A 19,435-nucleotide genomic window follows, 5' to 3' on the forward strand; every position below is an offset into this window, starting at 1 on the left:
GCTTCTGCCTTCTTTGATGAAAGATGAGCTCCTGGACACCTGAGGCACCGTATGGGAAGTTCAGCTGCCCTTAGACCAACATGATTTTAAGAGGCCAGACTTCATGGAAAGTATGCTTTGCTCCAGCTTACAGGTCTCAGGATTGTTAGTCAGCTTTCCATCACTGACAAAATACATGAGATAATCAACTAAAGGGGAGGAAAAATACATTTTGGCTCGGAGTTTAAGAGATCTCAATCCATGGTTGCTTGGCCCTAGTGCTCATCATATGAGGCAGAGTGTGATAGAGGAGGCCTATTCACATCAAGACATAGAGGAAGCAAAAAAATAAAAGACAAAGAGGAAAGGGCAAGGTCCCCATATCCCCTTCAAGGGGACGACCCAGTGACTTAACTTCCTTCTACTGGGCCTGACCTCTTCAAAGTTTGACCACCTCCTAATAGTACCAGATTATTTCCATTCCCTATCATTCAAGGCACACCCCAGACATTCAGGTCTTCCCAGTTGAGACTCCAGATTTTAGAATCTCCATCCCTTATCCAAATTTCTGGCCCACTGAAGTCATGGGTATAATAACATTATTGCTGTTTTTGCTAATAAGTTATGGGATAGTTTGTAATGTGACAACAACTTATATCAACAGGTACTAGAAGTATATATCAAGAAGACCTAACCTCATCTACAGATGAAAGAAGGTCTCTCTGGGGAAGTCACATTTGAGCATAGAATGCATAGGGGTTAACCATGAGTGTTGTAGAAGAAATGTCCATTTGAACACCAAGCAGAGGCAAGAGAGACTGGGGCCCTCGTAGAACTGGCATAGTAGTTGGGAGATTGAAGAGTTAAGCTGAATACAACTGTATTCATCCTATAAGCAACCTTAAGGCTTCTGAATTTTAGCCAAAGTATGAAGAAAAACCACTGAAGGATTTTCAGTATCAAAATGGCACAACTGGATGTGTTTGCATTGAGAGCAAGGCTGAGGAGTACAGTTGCAATTCAGAGGATGATGGCCTGATCACAGTGACAGCAAAGGGCATCAACATTTAAAAGGCAAATTCACCAGATTTAATAAGCCCTTGGTTATAGGAGTAAGGGGTGAGAGAAGAGGAGTCACCTAGGCCTCTAACTGGGCAGAGGATCATACTAGAGGAACAACTGACCGGAGGGAGTGATGAATAGCTCCATCTGTGGAAAAATTGAAGTGCTGGAGAGAGGGCCATGTGGCAAAGCCCAGGAGACAGCTGGGTAAACACTCTAGATAAGGAGGAGGGTGTGGAGAGAAACTAACAATGTATATTTTACTCCAGGTACTTCACATATGTCATTTCTCATCATTCTGATAACAACCATGTGGGAGTGCTCAGAAAGGAAGGCAACTTGGTCACAGGAGTAGGAAGTGGTAAGACAGGGATTTCAATACAGATACTCTTTATGTTCAAAGTGAAGGACACTGAACTCCCTTCCACATGAAAATGAATAGTCATAGTACTGGGTGAAACTGTTCAGATTTAGAAAGCAAAAAATCAGCATTTGAGAATGCCTTAGCAATTGGAGGGGAGGGGGATGACCGGAAAAGCCCACAGTTTTGAACAGGGGCAAGAGCAAGAGAAAGTTGTACAGGTGGTCTAAACCACAACACAGAGAGCAATGCCACTAGGCCCTGTGACACAGTGGGCTCACTGGTGCCCTGGTATATTCTGAATGACTAGAATGTTCTATAGAGTATGCCAATGCCACATTGGAGAAGGGAAAGCATGTGTGTGTGTGTGTGTGTGTATTGACATACACACATTATGTTTTTAATAGTATAGACCCTCAGGAATGGTCATATCTTCTTTGAAAATTATGTTTTTTTTTTTCTTTTAAAAAATAATTACTGACTTGAAAAAAAGAAGTAATTATTAGCTCATATTGGCCCCTGGTAATCATGGTGCCTGTTGAGCAAGTGCAATGTGACAGGAATTGCCTAAGTGCTTTCTAAGTTTTGTTGTTTTTGCTTCTCACTACAACCATGTGGGACATTTATTTTTGGCCTCCATTTTTTTTTCTAGGCAAGGACAGGACTCCTGACCTTAAGACACAAGGTGACATGACAATGAGACTCTAGCTACACATAATGAGCTGGGTGTCATCTGAGTTAACTGACCATAAAGCTAGGAGTGCCCAGCATCACAGTACTCATGAAAGTGGACTGGACCTGAAAACCTAGGTAAGTCACACAAACATGTGACTCACACTTCCAGCCTGTCACTCTTGCCACACTGATATCCTCTCTCAACCTTACCTGTGGTCCACGGAATATTCTCAATGATTAGTTGGTCTACACGTGTATTAGCTCCAGACAGAGACAGACTGTTATGGTGAACCAACCTGTTGACAGTGGTCCTTAAAAGGGAATAGAGAAGGAAAATTTTCCATATGGATAAAATTTCAAGAGAATATTTCAGTTGCTTTAACTGAGATAAAGAATTAGTCACTGGCATATATTAGATACTCAATAATTTTTTAAGTGAATAAATCATGGATTAGTAATATTTAGTGGGTAGTAGCTCATGGTTGACAATTTGATTAGGGACATTAAAGAAATAAAATTGGGAATTTTTGACAAGAAGAGAGAAATTCTATGTGGATAGACATATTGGAATTGGTTCACCACACAGGAATGTTGTGGAGGTGGTTTTAAATAATTAGGAGGAAGAGATGACTTTCTATGTGTGTGTCAGTCTTCTCCCCCAGCAGCTTGGTACTTGCTCAAAGTACTCATGATAAAATGCTCCTAGTGATCTATGCATTACTCAAGTACATTGATTTGCCCTTATCAAGGCTAACCTGGCTGCTGTCACTCTTGACAAGGCATAATACTCCAGTGGAAGTAGTGTTAGTTAGTTACAATATTATATTGCACTGTTTCTATGATGAGAAATGTAAAAAGAGAAAATGGATTTTCTTTCTCTATACACCCTGTTAGTGCCATCTGTGCACTCACAAAATTCATTCCCACAAAACATTGCTACTTCCTAAGGAATTCCCTTTGGTAAGAAGTAAGGCAACCGGCTGAAGTGCAAGGATTCACTACATCACTCAGAAGCTACTGTCCTTATAAAATAGTGGAATGACCTATTAAAGACTCAAGAGACAGAATGAGCTGGGAGACATTATCTTCTGTAAAACTGTGGTTTTATAGTAAAACAGTGGTTTTGTTCTGAAGTAGTGACCAATATGTGGCACTGTTTTTCACAAAGCCAGGATATACACATAGGCGGACCAATAAATACATGTGGAATGATGCTTTTCACAATTAATCCTAAAGAACCATTTAAAAATATTCTGTTTCCATCCCTAAAACTCTAGGTTCCTCTGGTTTTAACTTCCAATTCTTGCAGCAATAGGACAGCAGTTATACTGAATTAGGAGCTGATACAAAGTACTTGCCCTTTGGGATTTACCATGCTACTAAGCACACTGACAAAAATGATGTTACATTCCTGGTTGGATCTACTGATCTACCAGAGGGAATAAGGATGCTACTATTTAACTGAGGTTGGAAAAAGTAGATGGAATTCAAAGAAGTCCTAGGACACCTTCAGGTATTGCATGCCTAGTGGTAAAAGTAACCCTGTACAAATGGGTCCCTTGGAAATTAAAGTAGGAGGAGTCAATCTAATAGGTAAAGAACCTTGCCCAGGCAAGATGTTGGCTGAAAGCAAAGAGTATGTGTAATATAGAGTGGAGAAAGGAAATCATATATTTGAATTCTTATCTTGACCATTTACTGAAGCAAGGACAATTTACAGAAGGAATATATTCACTCGATCTTGAGGTGATATATAGATAGATAGATAGATAGATATAGATATATAGATATATAGATATAGATAAAAATATACAAACACACAGAGTAATATCTATCTACTTAGAATGTATATACTAATTTTCTATCTTAGAATAATACTAATTTCCTGTCTACTTTCTTCACCCTTGTGTTGTCATTAGTAACAAACTTTAAATTTAGTACTTAGGTTGCAGGTTATTCAGATGGATCACAATGGTATTAGAAGACAATTGGAGAAAAATATGTTACCTAGAGATCTTGCACTTGGAGTGGATGCTATAACAAACAAGAGTGTGAGTTAGTTCCCTTTGAGAACAGTGTGAATATGTTTGGGTGGTAGAAGTTAAAACTATATGGTGTTAGGTAAAAGTAATTTTTGGTTAAGTGTAGAAAGAAGGGCATGCGTTGATTTTTCCAACTAAAGTTTCATACTGGGGAAGGCATTCTTTTTCACTTTTTTCTTAGCTTCTGAGCCCCTGTCCTCTTTTGAAGAAATCTCCCCATAAGATGATGCCTGATGCTTGCTTTCCTGGCCTCCTTTGCAGCTGGAGTATAAGCATGTGACCTGACTCAGCCCATCACATGCTTCACTTGGAAGCAGGGCCTGTGGAGAAGCTCTCATGACCTGGTCACAGCACTGTGGCAGGAATACAAACAGAAGCAGCACTGTCAGTAGAGATGTCCACATTTGGAGATAGCAGAGGAGGAGGCAAGCCACGGTATCTAGTGGGCAATGGTTGGACTTGCCAGAATAATGCTTTGGAGGAAATGGGATTATAATCCTGACTCTTTTGTATCTTCCAAACCTCTGTTACTCCTAAGTGTCTTCTAAGATTGGGTCTGCAGCATTACTTATGATTTGGTAAATTATCCAAAAACATCTCATTTAAATCTCTTTACTGCATAATTGAACTGGAAATAATTTCTGTTGTTTGCAAAACAGAATCTTAGTTAATACAGGGAGTACTACACATTTTCTAAGATTTCTTGCAGTTCTAAAATTATATGACTTTATTGAACACATAATAAAAGACATTTTAAAAACTCAGATTATAAGCATGCTCCCTTCACTGATCTTCTAACTCTTACTAAATATGACCTGATAGCTGAATGTATACATGTGTGTGAAGGTGTGTGTATGTGTGTGTGTGTTTCTTTTGGCAAGGGTAGTTTCAAAGAAAGGATAAACATAAAGTGCTTGACCCTATGTGTATCTACCACAACAGAGGCATTTCGTGAAAGTTGCCACGAGATTTTTTCTAATCCATGGCTTTAAAATAACTTTATTTAACTATAGCTACAAAGTTTCTGCCTGCCTTGGCCTGAACCTTTGTAAAATCTTCATAAAATTTATGCCTACAGGGTCACTATTTTATTATCTGTAAGTGCTTAATGAAACCCCTTAGTGAAGGGACTAGTTTTAAAGACATCAATAAGGTCTGGATTAGCTGCCTTCCCTCCACTTCACTCACAAAATACTGTTTGAGGCACTGGAGAACACACTGACCCTTTGGGGCCAAGGAGCACCAGCAAATCATTTACTTCTCTGTATTATTGTAAATTTTGAATGGGAGAAAGGAAATAGAGTTTAAAAACAACCTAATATACCATGAGGAACTTTTTAATATCTATAGCACTAATTGTGTACCAGGATAAACATGTTTGCTATTGGGGAAGAGAATTTGAGAAAATTGATCTCAAAAGACCATAGTACCTAGATGTCTGATTGGAATTACAGTATCTGTGGTTACTTCACTGAAGCATCCATGTGAAACAAAAATAACAGCTATTAAAGGGTTACAATAATGCCATTTTATATTAAAATGCATCAAAAGCATTTCTGAATATTGCCTTCCCTCTACCACACATACACACACCATTTTATGATATGAACAAGTATCAGCAACAGTCAGATCGATTTGGCAGGTAGTAGAAACCCAGTAGACTTTCTAATGAGTCATGATTTCTAAAATCATAAATCAATGTTTTGAAAAATAAAGTAAGAGCAGATGAAAACTACTAAATAGAAGACATTCCTCAATTTTCCGTGGTTTGGAAGGGACCACAGATATACAGCCAGTCTTGTATACATTAGGAACTAAATCATCATCCAAGACCTCTACAATGACCCTCAGCTGTGCCATCTCTGCCCAGCTGGTGTTCCGTCTTCCCGCTGGCATAAGCTTGCTTGATTTTCACATTAAAATGACTATATGTTGCGATGACCATAAATTTCTTAGCCTCTTTCGAGTGTCAATCATACTTGCTTAGCTAAGCTCCACTGAAGAACTTGTATAATTTTATAGAAATAATCTGTTTCCATGCCCCCAAATAGACATATACATACATACCGCAATTAGTTATGTTATCTTGATGAGTAGGTCATAAGTATTGTCTTTATTATTATTACTACTTTAGACAAAATGACCTCAATAGCATGTTGGCTATCACCGAGGTCCCTTTCAGTCTTTTAAATTAATGCTAATATGCAAAGCACTTCTAAGACACAGCCAAAAGACAAAACAGATAGCTTTACTAAGAACTATATTTGTTTAATGGCTCATAGTGATCCTTAATCTACATCATTTGGCACATCCATTTGGAATGGGGATTTGGTTGACAGGAATTTAATGAACAAGAAAGTTTCCACCAATTTTGGGAAATCTCCTGCTGAGAAACAAAAACATAACAAATGTTTGTAAAGTTTCTGATTAAGTCACTTTACTAAACCTACTCTTTAAAAATCTCAAACATTAGACAGTTTCAAATGCCCTTAATGTCTTCCAATACAACATGCTGAAATTTGCACATTATTGAGAAAAGACATGGAAAATAAAGAGAAACATCTGGTTTTATTACTTAGAAAATGCAATAACTATCAATTCCCTGATGTTGGCAAGCATCCCCAAACACATACTAGATTAGCAAAGCCAATTTAGTGTTAGGAAGGCAGCTGGTGATAGTTTCTTTCTTCCCAAATGGTCATCCACATCTTGAACTTTGAATGTTTTCTGTTTTACATCACAGGAAGATGTTATTATTTTGGGGAAAAAAATGGCTAACAACAATTTTTTTTACTTAATTTTTTTACATTGCTTTTTAGAAAGTAGTGTTTTCTCCATTAAACACACAAAGTCCTTGTAGAAAAATATGCAAAATGTCTAATGAAGAGAATTTCTAGAATGATAAACTCTTCCATGAATATAAAGTTTCATTTACATAATTTTCCCAAACAATCTCAGTGAAGGTATAGCATTAAAAAAATGAAATTGTGGTCATTTCTACAAAATGTGGAGTCATCTCAAGAACCTTATGGATGATTCTAGGCCCTTACTTAAGAAAGTATGATAATAATTCTAGCACAATGATTCTCAAACTTTGGAATCTCTGAGGATTTTTATTTTTAATGTTGGGGCCAGAATCCTATCTCAGAATTATGGATTTAGATGGGGTCTGGCTTGGGCATCAAGACTTTCAAAAGCTCCCCTGGTTATTCTAATGTAGCAAAGAATGAAAGAACAGCATTGACTGATAATGTTCTTAGAACCTCAACCATCCAGCTAGGCACAGTGGCACATGCCTATAATCCCAGCAATTTGGCAGATTAAGGCAAGAGGATTGCAAGTTCAAAGCCAGCCTCACTAACTTGGCAAGGCCCTGAGCAACTTAGAGAGGCCCTGACTCTAAATAAAAAATAAAGAAGGGCTGGGATATGGCCCAGTGGTTAAGTACCCTTGGGTGGTTTAATCCCTGTTTTTTTTTTTTTGTTTTTTTTTTTTTTTAACAAAACAAACCTCACATTTTTTGATTTTGCCCAACTTCAGTTCTCCAGTTATAAAAATGATATCTAGAGGAATTATTAAGCTCAGTAAATCTGCTTTGAGAAAACTTTTCTTTAAGCAGATAGTACAATACAACATTTGTATTCATATCTTTATTTTCTCTGGAAATCATGATTCCTGTCAGGCATTACACTGTTATAGAGAGGATAGGTAGGTGAAGTGTTCCAATGTCAACTCCATCAATTTCTATCCTAGAGGATCAAACTCTGATGGTGAGAGCTTAGGAATATTGAAATACACATGGGAGAATCCAAGAACAAGAGACTAGTTTCCCACTTTTCTGGTATAAAATGACTCCCAGGGAAACCTAGCATTTAGCATGTATCATGTCCAACATAATAGCAACAGAGTGAGATGTCTAGAGATGGCATGAGAAAGCATTTATTTCTATAGTGTACACAAGATCCTATCAGAAACACAAGGCCAGTTCTGGGAAAGCCATGAGTTGGCAAAACCTGGAAGAAGAAAGAGAAACTTAGTTCAGAGGGGACTCTCAGGACTATAGGCAATAGCAGGTAGCCAGTGGCAGCATATGTGGGTCTGTACTTTAAGGTTAAGTAGGTCCGATTATGTTACCAGAAGATTCTGTGAAGACCAAGGCCTATTTCAGGGACAAGAGATAGGAAGGCAAGGGCAGTAAAAAGTATTTAAGACCCTGAAGAATGAAGAATAGTGAAAAAAGTAGGGTTTAAAATGTTTTGAGTTCTATAAGGCAGTTCTATAAGGTAGACCAGTCACCCAACCCTGCATTGCCAGGAGACTGCTGTGTTCTATGCTTTCACTGTCCAGCTAAAATGTCACTATACAAATTAAAATGTGCAAAAAGTATGAAATATACACCAGATTTCAAATATTTGGTATGAAAAATGATGTAAAATATCTCATTAACAATTTTTATGTTGATGGTCTATTAAAATGATAATATTTCTGTATAGTATAGCGGGTTAAATGAAATGTTATTAAAGTCAATTCTACTTTTTTTTAACATTTTAATGTGACTACCAGAAAATTGAAAATTACCTATGTGATCCACGTAGTATTTCTATTGCATAGCACTGACTTATATCCTGCAAAAGGGGAGGATATTGAGGACTCTAAAGAGAATCAGAACATACAGGGAGATAAACCACCCACTTCTCTCCTTGGAGTAGGTTGCTTTATCTCTAATAGAGATTACAGCTTGTACTTTATCCCCAAAAGGTTGTTCTGAAAGAGCCTGAGATACTTCTAATGGAAAAGTTCCATCTTTCTTCACTATCTTGAAGAAGGGGATTCATATGGAAATTGAGATTAGAGAAATTAAGAAGTTACTATTCCTCATATATTTGGGAGTACTGTAAGTGAGGAATTGATCTCAATACAAACTAGAGTCTTTTATAAAATCAATATCAAACTTTGCATAAATTTTGAACCCTGCTTTTTTTAACCATCATGCATACATTAATATTAATCTCTCACCAACAGAAAAAAAACCCTCACATTGCTTTGCAAAACATTTAAAAAGTAGTTCTGAAATGAATACTCTTCAGCAATAAAAAGAAAAAAAATAACAATGACACATGCCACAACATGGGTGAACCTCAAAAACATTATGCTAAGGAAAAGAAGCCAGATGCATTCCATTTATATGAAATATCCAGAAAAGGCAAATCTATTGTGGCAGAAATAGATTAGTGGTTGTTTGGGGCTGGAAGTGGGATGGAAGACTAATGCAAATGGATAGGAAATATCTTTTTGGGTGACAGAAATTTTCTAAAATGATTCTAGCAATGGTTATACAACTTATATAAGTTTACTGAAGATCATTGAATTATACACTTAAAATGGGTATTCTGTGATACATTGTTCTTCAATAAGGAAGATTATTTAATGTTAAAGGTATTGGTGTTTAGTAGTTTTCAGTAAGGCCTGATGCATTTTTGTACATTTTTATGCAAAGATACGGGAAGAAGAAAAGTAGAAGAAATTGAAAATTATTAACAACCTGATCTTTGGCAAGCACCCAAATAACTGCCAACTTATTGTTAGGACAGCAAAAATGAAATAAAACTAGGAATAAGATAATGAAAACATCATTTCAAATTTTGTAGAAGGTGGCCAAAGATGCAGAGAAAAAAGTAAGACGATATCTGAACAAATTTATTAGAAAATAAAAGACATTGAAAACACAATAAGTAAAGCTTTCAGCATAAGAGGTCAGAAAAACTCAATTATCTTCAAGGTTGTACTTCTTTCTTTGTCCTTCCTCAGACTCCATATCCAATGAAAGAACTCACCAAGGCTGACTAATTTCAATAATTCGTAACTATCTGTCAGCTCTTGTAACACCTCTGCATCTCCACTGACACTTCCTTAGTGCAGATTTTTTTTTTTCATAATCACCAATTTCTATCTATTCCAAAATAATTTCCAAACTTTAACCAGAAAACTCTGAAATTTGCTAACGGACCTATGAGAAGACTAGAAATAGAGAGCTTTTTTGGAAGTGTGTTCCTAGATTGTAGATTAAATTTGATATTTGTGTCGGTTCTCCTTAACAAAATTTCAGTGCAAAAAGTCAATAGGATTTTTAAATGAAATTTGACATAAGAAAGTTATTTTTAAAAAGAACAATGAGTGAACACTTGTTCTATTACATAGCAAAACAGAATGATTGAAACAGCACGGTATCCATGTAGCAATATAAATATAGATCTGTTTTTATTTAATCAAGAGGCCATATGGCTATACAAATATAATTAGAAATGTAATATATAATAAAGTTGGCATTTCAAATCAGTGGGTAAGGATGAATCATTAAGTAATTGGTATTGAGATAGTTGGCTACCAATTTAGGGGTAAAAAAGTAAGTCAGACATAACATTTTCAAATAATTCATGAAAATAAATTCCAAATGACCATCAAGCCGATTTTAAGAAGAGGTATGAAGAATATATATTCTTTTCAAAGAATTAGGTAGGTTCATTTATAGGGATACCATATATCATTTTGAAGTTTGTGCTTTACAAAAATGATTTCTTACCAGGTGTAGAAATGGGGCACAATGTCCAACTTTGCCTCTGCTTGCCACCCTACATGCCATAGTTGGGAAGGGAAGGCTTTTCCTATTTTGCAGTAGGGGATCTGTGCACTCTGTTGCCAGAAGGGTGCGCTATTTCTAACTGGCCCACAGATCTTATATGTTAGCAGCAATTAATAAATAGGAGTTAATAGTAAATAGGCAACTTGTACATATGTATTTTTTTCACACATTGTTACACTGAATTTTGTCCCCCGCAAATTCATGTGTTGAAACCTTCATTCTCAGTGTGATGGTATTTGAAGAAAAGGCTTTAGGGAAAGAATGGGACCCTCATGAGGGCATTAGTGCCCTTTTAAGACTTCAGAGAACTTCTTGTCCACATTCCCCTGCAAGTGAGGATACAGTGAGGAGATTGCCCTCTGTAGGCCAGGAAGAGATCATTCATCAGAACCCCACTCTGATCTTAGATTTCTAGTCCCCAGAACTGTGAGAAAAATACGTTTCAGATGTTTGAGTCACCCAATCTATGATATTTTGTTATGAGAGCCAGAGATAACTAATACAATGGTATTACATTTTATAACATACTAAGGATTTATTTTGATGATGTTATTAATTTTGCTTTTTATATAAGTACATAAGGATAATATGTCTATGTGGGTCAAATAGCTATAACAGCAATAACTTTCAGAGAAGAAATTGCATGAGGGTACTGATCAAGCAATAACTTGCTTTAACTCAAATGTTTCAATTTTTATAGGAATGTCTTTATTCTTATGTGTTTTATATGAAATATTTAAAATGTTTAAATATTTAAAATGTTTAAATATTTTGAGGAAAAATTATGTTAGAGGTGTAAAATAGTCAATTAAAATGAAAAGTTGTACCCAATTTGTGTACAATGAATCAAAATGCAATCTGTAAAAATAAAAAAGGAATAACATATTTAATGAATATTTACTGTGTTGTTGGCAGAGTTACTTTGAATTTACCATTTGATCCTTGTAAAAATCCTATGAAGTAGATATCATTTATATCTTAATTGTATAGCTGATGAAACTAAAGCACAGAGACATTAATTAATTTACCCAAACATCAAATAGCCATAAAGGAGACACAGGATTGTAATGACAGCTTGATTGTAGAGCCTTCCCTCCTAACATCAATAGCATGTTGAGAAATGAAAACAGAGAATTAAGAAATTAGGAGGCTAATAGAAACATTGGCAAAAACAATTTCAATAATATGAAAATTTCAAAAACATAGTAATTGATTGAGAAAGTGAAGTATAATTAGTAAATAAAATGAATTGCTATATCTTTATTATCATGTTAAGCCAAAGGAAATTGTTAATATTCAACCATTTCTGGCCTACAAAATTGAAAATATCATGTTGTTCAATGATCAGTTTATGAAAATTATTTTCAAGAACTTTACTCTTGAAATTTAAAGACAGAAAGAGGAATTAAATGACAGACATTTCCAAACCCTCAGTGCTATGTGTGTATATTTTGAAGACAGATCTGGAAGTTATTTCAAGCCTCCTATTCTGATATGAAAAAAAAACATGTACCTACGTTAAAATACCAAACATGAGTTTTGTGAATTGTACTTTAACAATATGCCAAGAAAATGTTTTAACCAATCAACCAAACAGTGCCAAAATGGTTACAAAAGAACACAACTTCTGGTTATTGTCAGAAGCAAAATCTATCAGCAAGTTTTACACACTGAACTCCATCTCCCTAAATCACAGAATGAGAACTTTGCTTCTGTCTACAACATCAGTTTTTCTGAGAATTATTACTCAGATGTAATCCTGATATTTTAAAGTTCTTCCTCCCTGATCTCTCATTGGCATGCAAATACTGGATCCAAAATTATCTGAATCCATGGCATTTCATCAGAGGAGTTGAACTTACAAATCATAGAACCTTAATAGCTGATTAACTTACTCAGCCTTCAGAAATTATACAGTTACATTTTACACAGGATAAAAGAGACCCTTGTGGAGGTTAAATGTCTGACTTTCCAAAGGTCATACTATATTCAAGGAAGAGTTAAGAATAAACCCTGGTCTTTGGCTCCTAATCCTTAGTACTTTTTGCTATGTTATAATATGGCTAATTTTTCCTGTTATGTAATGCAGATTAATCTGATTTTCTTTTTCTTCTTTTCAACTGAAGTTCTGAATCAGCTAATCTTGATAATTACTGGGACAGGAAGTGAAAGACTGAAATGACTCTGTAATCAAAGAAGCTCCCTGCCATGAGGAATGATCCTATTAGAAGCTTGTCCCCTAATGCTGGGACTCCACATCTGTTCTGCTTTCCACCCCTCTCAATTCCTGTGATGCGTTTCACTTTCCCAGGCAGTTTTTGTCTGTCCAGCAGTCTTTTGACCACTGCCTTTGCCTTGCCTTTCAGTATTTAGCTGTTTCGGGGTTCTTGTCTTCTTCTTTATTTCTGAACCATAGAGCAGCCCATCTTCTGGTATCCACTTTTATCTTGGTTCTCTTCATAGAAGATTAGACTCAACTCAAAAGTCTTAATTCTTGGAAAATAAAGTGAATTTCACCAGAAAATCCTTAGTAATAACTAGCATCTGTCTTCAGATTCACTCTACCACCTTACTGACTAGAGGTTGAGATAATTGTCACAAGAGTCACAAAGTAAATTTCCTAGAGACAGTGAACCTCATTGTATGAAATAATAATGTCTCCCCAAGTAATATAGAAGTCTGAGAGGAAATTTTTAAATAGGATTTTTCATGGCACTTTGAGGTTTATACCAAAATTAAGTGGAAAGTACTGAGAGTTTTGGTGTTTTTTTTTTTTTTTTTTTTTTTTTTTTACAGTTACTAACTTAGGTAAATGCATTAGGGAAACTTACTAAAGAAAAACTCACTATGATTTATGCTATAAAACAAGCAATCTGTCTTCAATATTTCATTTATGAAAAGATAACTAAGGATCTAGTTAAACTAGACAACTATGCCAGTTATCGATTCATTTACTCTCCACTCCAAGGCCACCTTTCATTGCTTTGTGAAAAGCAGCTAGACCCCTATCTCTCCTTTGCAGCTGCTAATATATTAAACTGTGCTGGAAAAGAGTGCTGACAGGACACTGCAGAAGAAAAAAGCTTTCCTTCCTGATTTTAGTTGTTCCTACCATTCAGTGGCCAGCAGCACCCATATAGGACACCCAATGTCACCTTTACCCTTGGAGTTCCAATGGAACCCATGCTCAGTTTCCCATCAAATTTCACAAGTACCTCCATGATCAGATTTCCACTGAGTCATGCAAGTTTCCCAATGGCCTGCTTCCAGTTTTGGTCTGCTTGTACCCCCAGGGATACCCAAGAACGCCACCAACATGTAGTGGGCCATAAGCACAGGACCTACAATGAGGACTGATTTCTAACCATGGAGAGGAGGGTCCCCAATTCCAAACTTGTTTTTTCATTGGAACTCTCCTTCAGTCCTTGGTTACTCTTGAGAGTTCTTCTTATCTCTTTATATAACATGGATTTTCTGTTAGAGAGTACAATTCTTCATATTAAACTTTTCCTAGTCTATTAGCATGTTGTTTCTGCCTTCTTTTTCTTTTCACTTTTTTAAACTTTTACAGACTGCATTTTGATTCATTGTACACAAATGGGGGAACATCTTTTTATTTCTATGGTTGTACACGATGCAGATTCATACCATTCATGTAATCATACATGTACACAGGGTAATGATGTCTGTCTCATTCCATCATTTTTCATACCCCCCTCCCTGTTTCTGCCTTCTAATTGACACTGATTGATACAGTAATCTTAAAACTATAATTTTAATTTTTCAGTGTACTCATAAAAAAATGAGGAGATTGTACTAGTTGATATCAAATATCTTTTCCAGCTATAAAATTACTTGATTCTAGGAAATTCTAGGAAGTTATTTATATGTGGCATTAAAAAATACTATTATGAATAAAGAGCAGCACTTTATAGTTAGTTGTGTATTGTTTTCCCAGCTTCTGTCTTAGTAAACAGGTCTCCCTTCTCATCAAAATAATGTTTTCCCCCTTCTGCATCAAAATATTAATTCACAGCACCAGTATCTTTTCACACACACACTAGGCAACCCAATATCATAAAATCCTCTGAGAGTTTTAACTAGGAAGCTAACTAGGAACAAAAATGGAGACATAGAGGTTTATGTATGAATGAAAGATTAAAGTACATTATAGAAATAATTTTATCCATTTGCAAATATGAATTTTGAATGGCTACATTAAGTATAAAAAATGCTCTCTCTGATATTGTTTATCCTAACACATTACAGAAGAATCCATTTACCACCTCCATCATCACACAATTTAGCATCTCTCTTTTACCTTTCTCTGTCTCTTACTGACTGTTCAGCCATTAATTTCTTCAGTTCTTCTAGACGCTGTAGATCTCTCATTTCCATTTCTTGCCATTTCTGCTCTTTCTTAGCCCAGTATTTTCTTATCTATTGTATAAATGTTATATAAAATTTAAATTAACAATAGATAAAAACAAGGGAAAGTCATAACATTATCCATTTGTTCATATAGCAAAGATTGAATTTAAATGGCATTTCATCTTTTTTGTTTCTTATAACTGCCTATAAAATATTGACAATACAACAGAAAAAATAAATTAAAACATGTTTTGAGAAACTTCATGGTTTAACAACTTCTGCAGTGAAAATGTAACTTGTGCTGAGTCCAAGGTTTTAATCTATTGCTAAAATAATCAACTTTCAGGGAACCACAATAAAAGAATGCTACTGCCTCTAAAGAATATGACCTACCTGTTACTCAAGAATATTTTTATCTTCTTATGGTAATGCAGTCTTTAACAAATATAGCATTAGAACTCTTTTTACTTTAAAAGCATGGGTTTGTTTATGCTAATGGACAGCAGGATGTTGAAAGCTTTATGCTTCTGGGGAAGTGGCAGGAGATGGGTAGGAGGAAGGAGGGAAAGAACAAATTAGCAGGGTTGTGGTAATCCTGACTTATGTGGTAAAATAAAGGTCAAGCTTCTCAAGTTCAAAAAGGTGAGTGCATTCTTCTTCCCAGGCCTACTTTATTTCTCTTCTCTTGAAATAGAGGCAGGATGAGAAAACCAAGTATATATATATGTACTGTTTTCAGGAGGCTGAAGTCATTATTCAGGATTCTCCAGTGTGATGAGGCAAGTTAATGTTTATTTGACAGAGGCCCATTTTACCACACTGGTCTTCCCTGTGTGTCTGGGTCAAGAGACTGGGTCTTGCTGGTGGAAGAATGAGTGGCACCTCAGTGATGAACACCGGTGAGTGACAGAAGAGGGTATTGGAGAGGCTGGATTACCCTCACCCCAGTGTGGCATCCCCTTTTGAGAGATGGATATGGAGAGCTAAGTCATTTTCTGACTGCCTTAGCACCATGATCTCAGAGTCCCAGGAGATCCATAAGAAGCCTCCCAAACTCCATGGCCAGAACCATAGCAACTCTTCAGCCACAATAGTGACATTGGTTCAGTGCTTAACGGATATCTGAGTGAGCTCCATATGAAGTGATATCTACTCCCCAGATGACTAGGGTTTGAGTTTAGGAAGAATAGAGGGAAAGCTGGAAAGATGTAGCACTAAAGATAATGTGAGAGAGAGAGAGGGCAGAGAAGGGTATCAATGACTGACAAAGTATGTTCCGAGTTCTAAATGATAAGTGCCAGGAATTCTCTTAATATCAGATATGAAGATGATAACAATGGTTATTTAATCTTCATCTGGGAATTATAAGTGATCTCTATTCTTTATACTTTTTTTGTACTACCTTATTTTTCTTTCACAGTGAGTATGTCTTTCATCTTCAAGAAAGAATTAAAAAATACTTCATAACCAAATTTGAAAAATAGATACTGAGTTAAAGAACATTTTTCTCTTCATTGCAACCAACCAGCAATGTTTTCTTGCTCACAGCATTGGTCTTGGAGGAAAAGTCAGTGGTCCTCCTGCAGACATTAACTTGACCATAGACAGACTGAACAAGATTGCTGGGACTTTAGTGAATCTCAATACAAATTATTTCTATTCTTAACTCTCTGGTACCCTCAGCCATTACTGCAGTGTAGAGTTTCTCTCTCACTCTCTCTCTCTCTCCTCTCCCCCCTTTTTTCTTCCCCCTGCACTCCTTCCCCCTCTCTCAGTTTACTCCTTCATACTGCTTTCTCTGGGGCCCTCTGGGACCTCTATGTCATCATTCAAATATACTGCACATCCTCAATCTTCAGGATCATTACCTCCTTGACTGAAATTCTCTTGAGTGAAAGATACTCATATTCTGTTGCCCCATGCACCAAAGGGCTTGGCTTAGTGTGGACATTTTCCTCATTGTAACTCTTATTTTTTAATTAACTAAACTCCACGTTTATTTAAAATTTCTTAGATTTTACCTCATGTGCTTTTCCTGTTTTATAATATCATTAGCTTATCATATTGATACTACCATTTAAGAGCAAATTTGATATCAGATTGTATTTATACTCTCATTGCACTTGATTTCTATTTTTTAAAATTTGTTGTGTTTAGATATACATGACAGTAGGGTGTATTTTGACATAATATACATACATGGGGTACAACTCTTTGCAATTTTGATCCAATTACTGTGGTTGAACAAGATGTGGAGTTACACTGGTCATGTATTCATATATGAGCATAGGAATGTAATGTCTGATTCATTCTACTGTCCTTCCTATTCTCATTCTCCCCCTTCCCTCCATTTCCCTTTGTCTAATCTAATGAACTTCTATACTTTCCATCCCTACCCACCCTTGCTATGGGTCAGCATCCACATATTAGAGAGAACATTTGACCTTTGGTTTTTGGGGACTGGTTTGTTTCACTTAGCATGATAATTTCCAGTTCCATCTATTTACCAGCAAATGCCATAATTTCATTCTTCTTTATAGCTGAATAATAATAATAATTTTGTATATATACCACATTTTCTTTATCCATTCATCTGTCACAGGGCACCTAGGTTGGTTTCCTAGCTTGCCTATTGTGAATTGAGCTGCTATAAACATTGATATGGCTGCGTCACAGTAGTAGGCTGATTTAAGTCCTTTGGATATAAACTGAGGAGTGGGATAACTGGGTTAAATGGTAGTTCCATTCCAAATTTTCTAGGAATCTCCATATTGCTTTCCATAGTGGTTGCAACAGTTTGCAACCCACTAGCAATGTATGAGTGTACCTTTTTCAAGTGTACATCTTGCCAACATTTATTGTCATTTGCATTCTTGATAATTGCTACTGTGACTGGAGCGAGATGGAATCTCAGTATAGTTTTAATTTGCATTTATCTAATTGCTAGAGATATTGAATATTTTTTCACATATTTTTGACCATTTGTATTTCTTCTGTGAAGTACCTGTCCAGTTCCTTTGCCCACTTATTGATTGGGTTATTTGTTATTTTGGTGTTAAGTTTTTTGAGTTCGTTGTATATCCTGGAGATTAATGCTCTGAGATGCATGTGGCAAAGTGTTCTCCCATTCTGTAGGCTCTATAACTGCTGTTTTAAGACCACTATGATATCTTTCCCATGTATAATTCTTTCTCCCTTTGATATTTACACTATCTGGATATATCGTACTTTATCTGTCCTTATCACGTGTGGTCTTCCAGGTCACTCTCAAATACCTATGAAGACTTCCGATACCCAAGTCATAATCTCCTCTATGTCATCTCCTTGTACCTTCCTAGGAAACTTCAACAACTTTCTGAATGTCCCTTCAACTTGTTATTCTCACACTTCAACTTCTTCCATTCCAGAAACTTACCTCCTCCTCTGCCAGGATTATATTATCACTGGAAACAGTTCCACCTCTGAAATCTTGAATTATAGCATTAGACTCTGTGCCCAGAACTGAGCACCCCATCACATCATTCTCTGGGGTCTGGTTGAATAAAGTTATTCCTTCAGTTCAGCCCTCAATATATGCTTTGCTAAATAGTATACTTTTTCTCTTTTCCACTAAATGGCAGAAATTGGGATTTATTTATCTTAATAATTTTGAGAGTAGTTAAGTGTCTAGAACATAGCATGTATTTAGTAACCACTTGATTGATGACACAATTGTAGAAACTGTTACCAAATTTATAGCTTCATTGGAATATTCAGTGGCATTCAGCATTCCTTTTATGAATTCCTGGTCAAAGCCTCTCAATTTCTTATAGTGATATTCTCAACCATGTTCACTCTCTTCAGTTCTATATCTGCCTCTACTTCCTTACTTTTATTCGAGGAAACAGAAGCTTTAAAAGTAACTTCCTTGAGGTCCTGCACATTAGAGTAGAAGTGCTCTTCCTTCTGTTCAAGACAAATTCCTCATTAGGACCACAGCCCCATTCTCAATTCCATCTTCTCCATAATCTTACTCCATCAACCATTCCCTCTTCCCTCTACCTTCATCTTCACCATCTTGGCTGCTTCCTCCTCCCCACACAGAATGAAGCACAAATATGCCCCATAAAATTGTTAAAAGATTCTTTAGAGCCCCCAAGACTTTTGTACCACACACTTCATTGTCCTTCCTTGGCCAAGGATCTTAGATTACTTGCTGTTCTCCAATTTTCTTATCTATTTTATCCCTCACCCATGGTATTCTTACCTCTGCCTTCTGCACGGATTCATTGTTCTCACCAGTGACTTGCAAGGAATCAAATCAAA

General features: G+C 36.2%; 1 protein-coding gene across 2 annotated transcripts in view; it reads right to left on the reverse strand.

The window, feature by feature from the left end:
- LOC306656517 (coiled-coil domain-containing protein 148-like) overlaps positions 1-19,435 on the reverse strand; it is a 169,137-nt gene that overhangs the window by 28,172 nt on the left and 121,530 nt on the right. For both annotated transcript variants that reach the window (XM_079131829.1, XM_079131830.1), the window contains exon 5: positions 15,081-15,199. In XM_079131829.1, the coding sequence (XP_078987955.1) occupies positions 15,081-15,199 (119 nt within the window). The remainder of the gene's footprint in view (positions 1-15,080; positions 15,200-19,435) is intronic.

This window comes from Sciurus vulgaris (genome assembly GCF_902686455.1).
Source record: "Sciurus vulgaris genome assembly, chromosome: 3".
In the NCBI taxonomy this organism is placed as follows: Eukaryota; Metazoa; Chordata; class Mammalia; order Rodentia; family Sciuridae; genus Sciurus; species Sciurus vulgaris.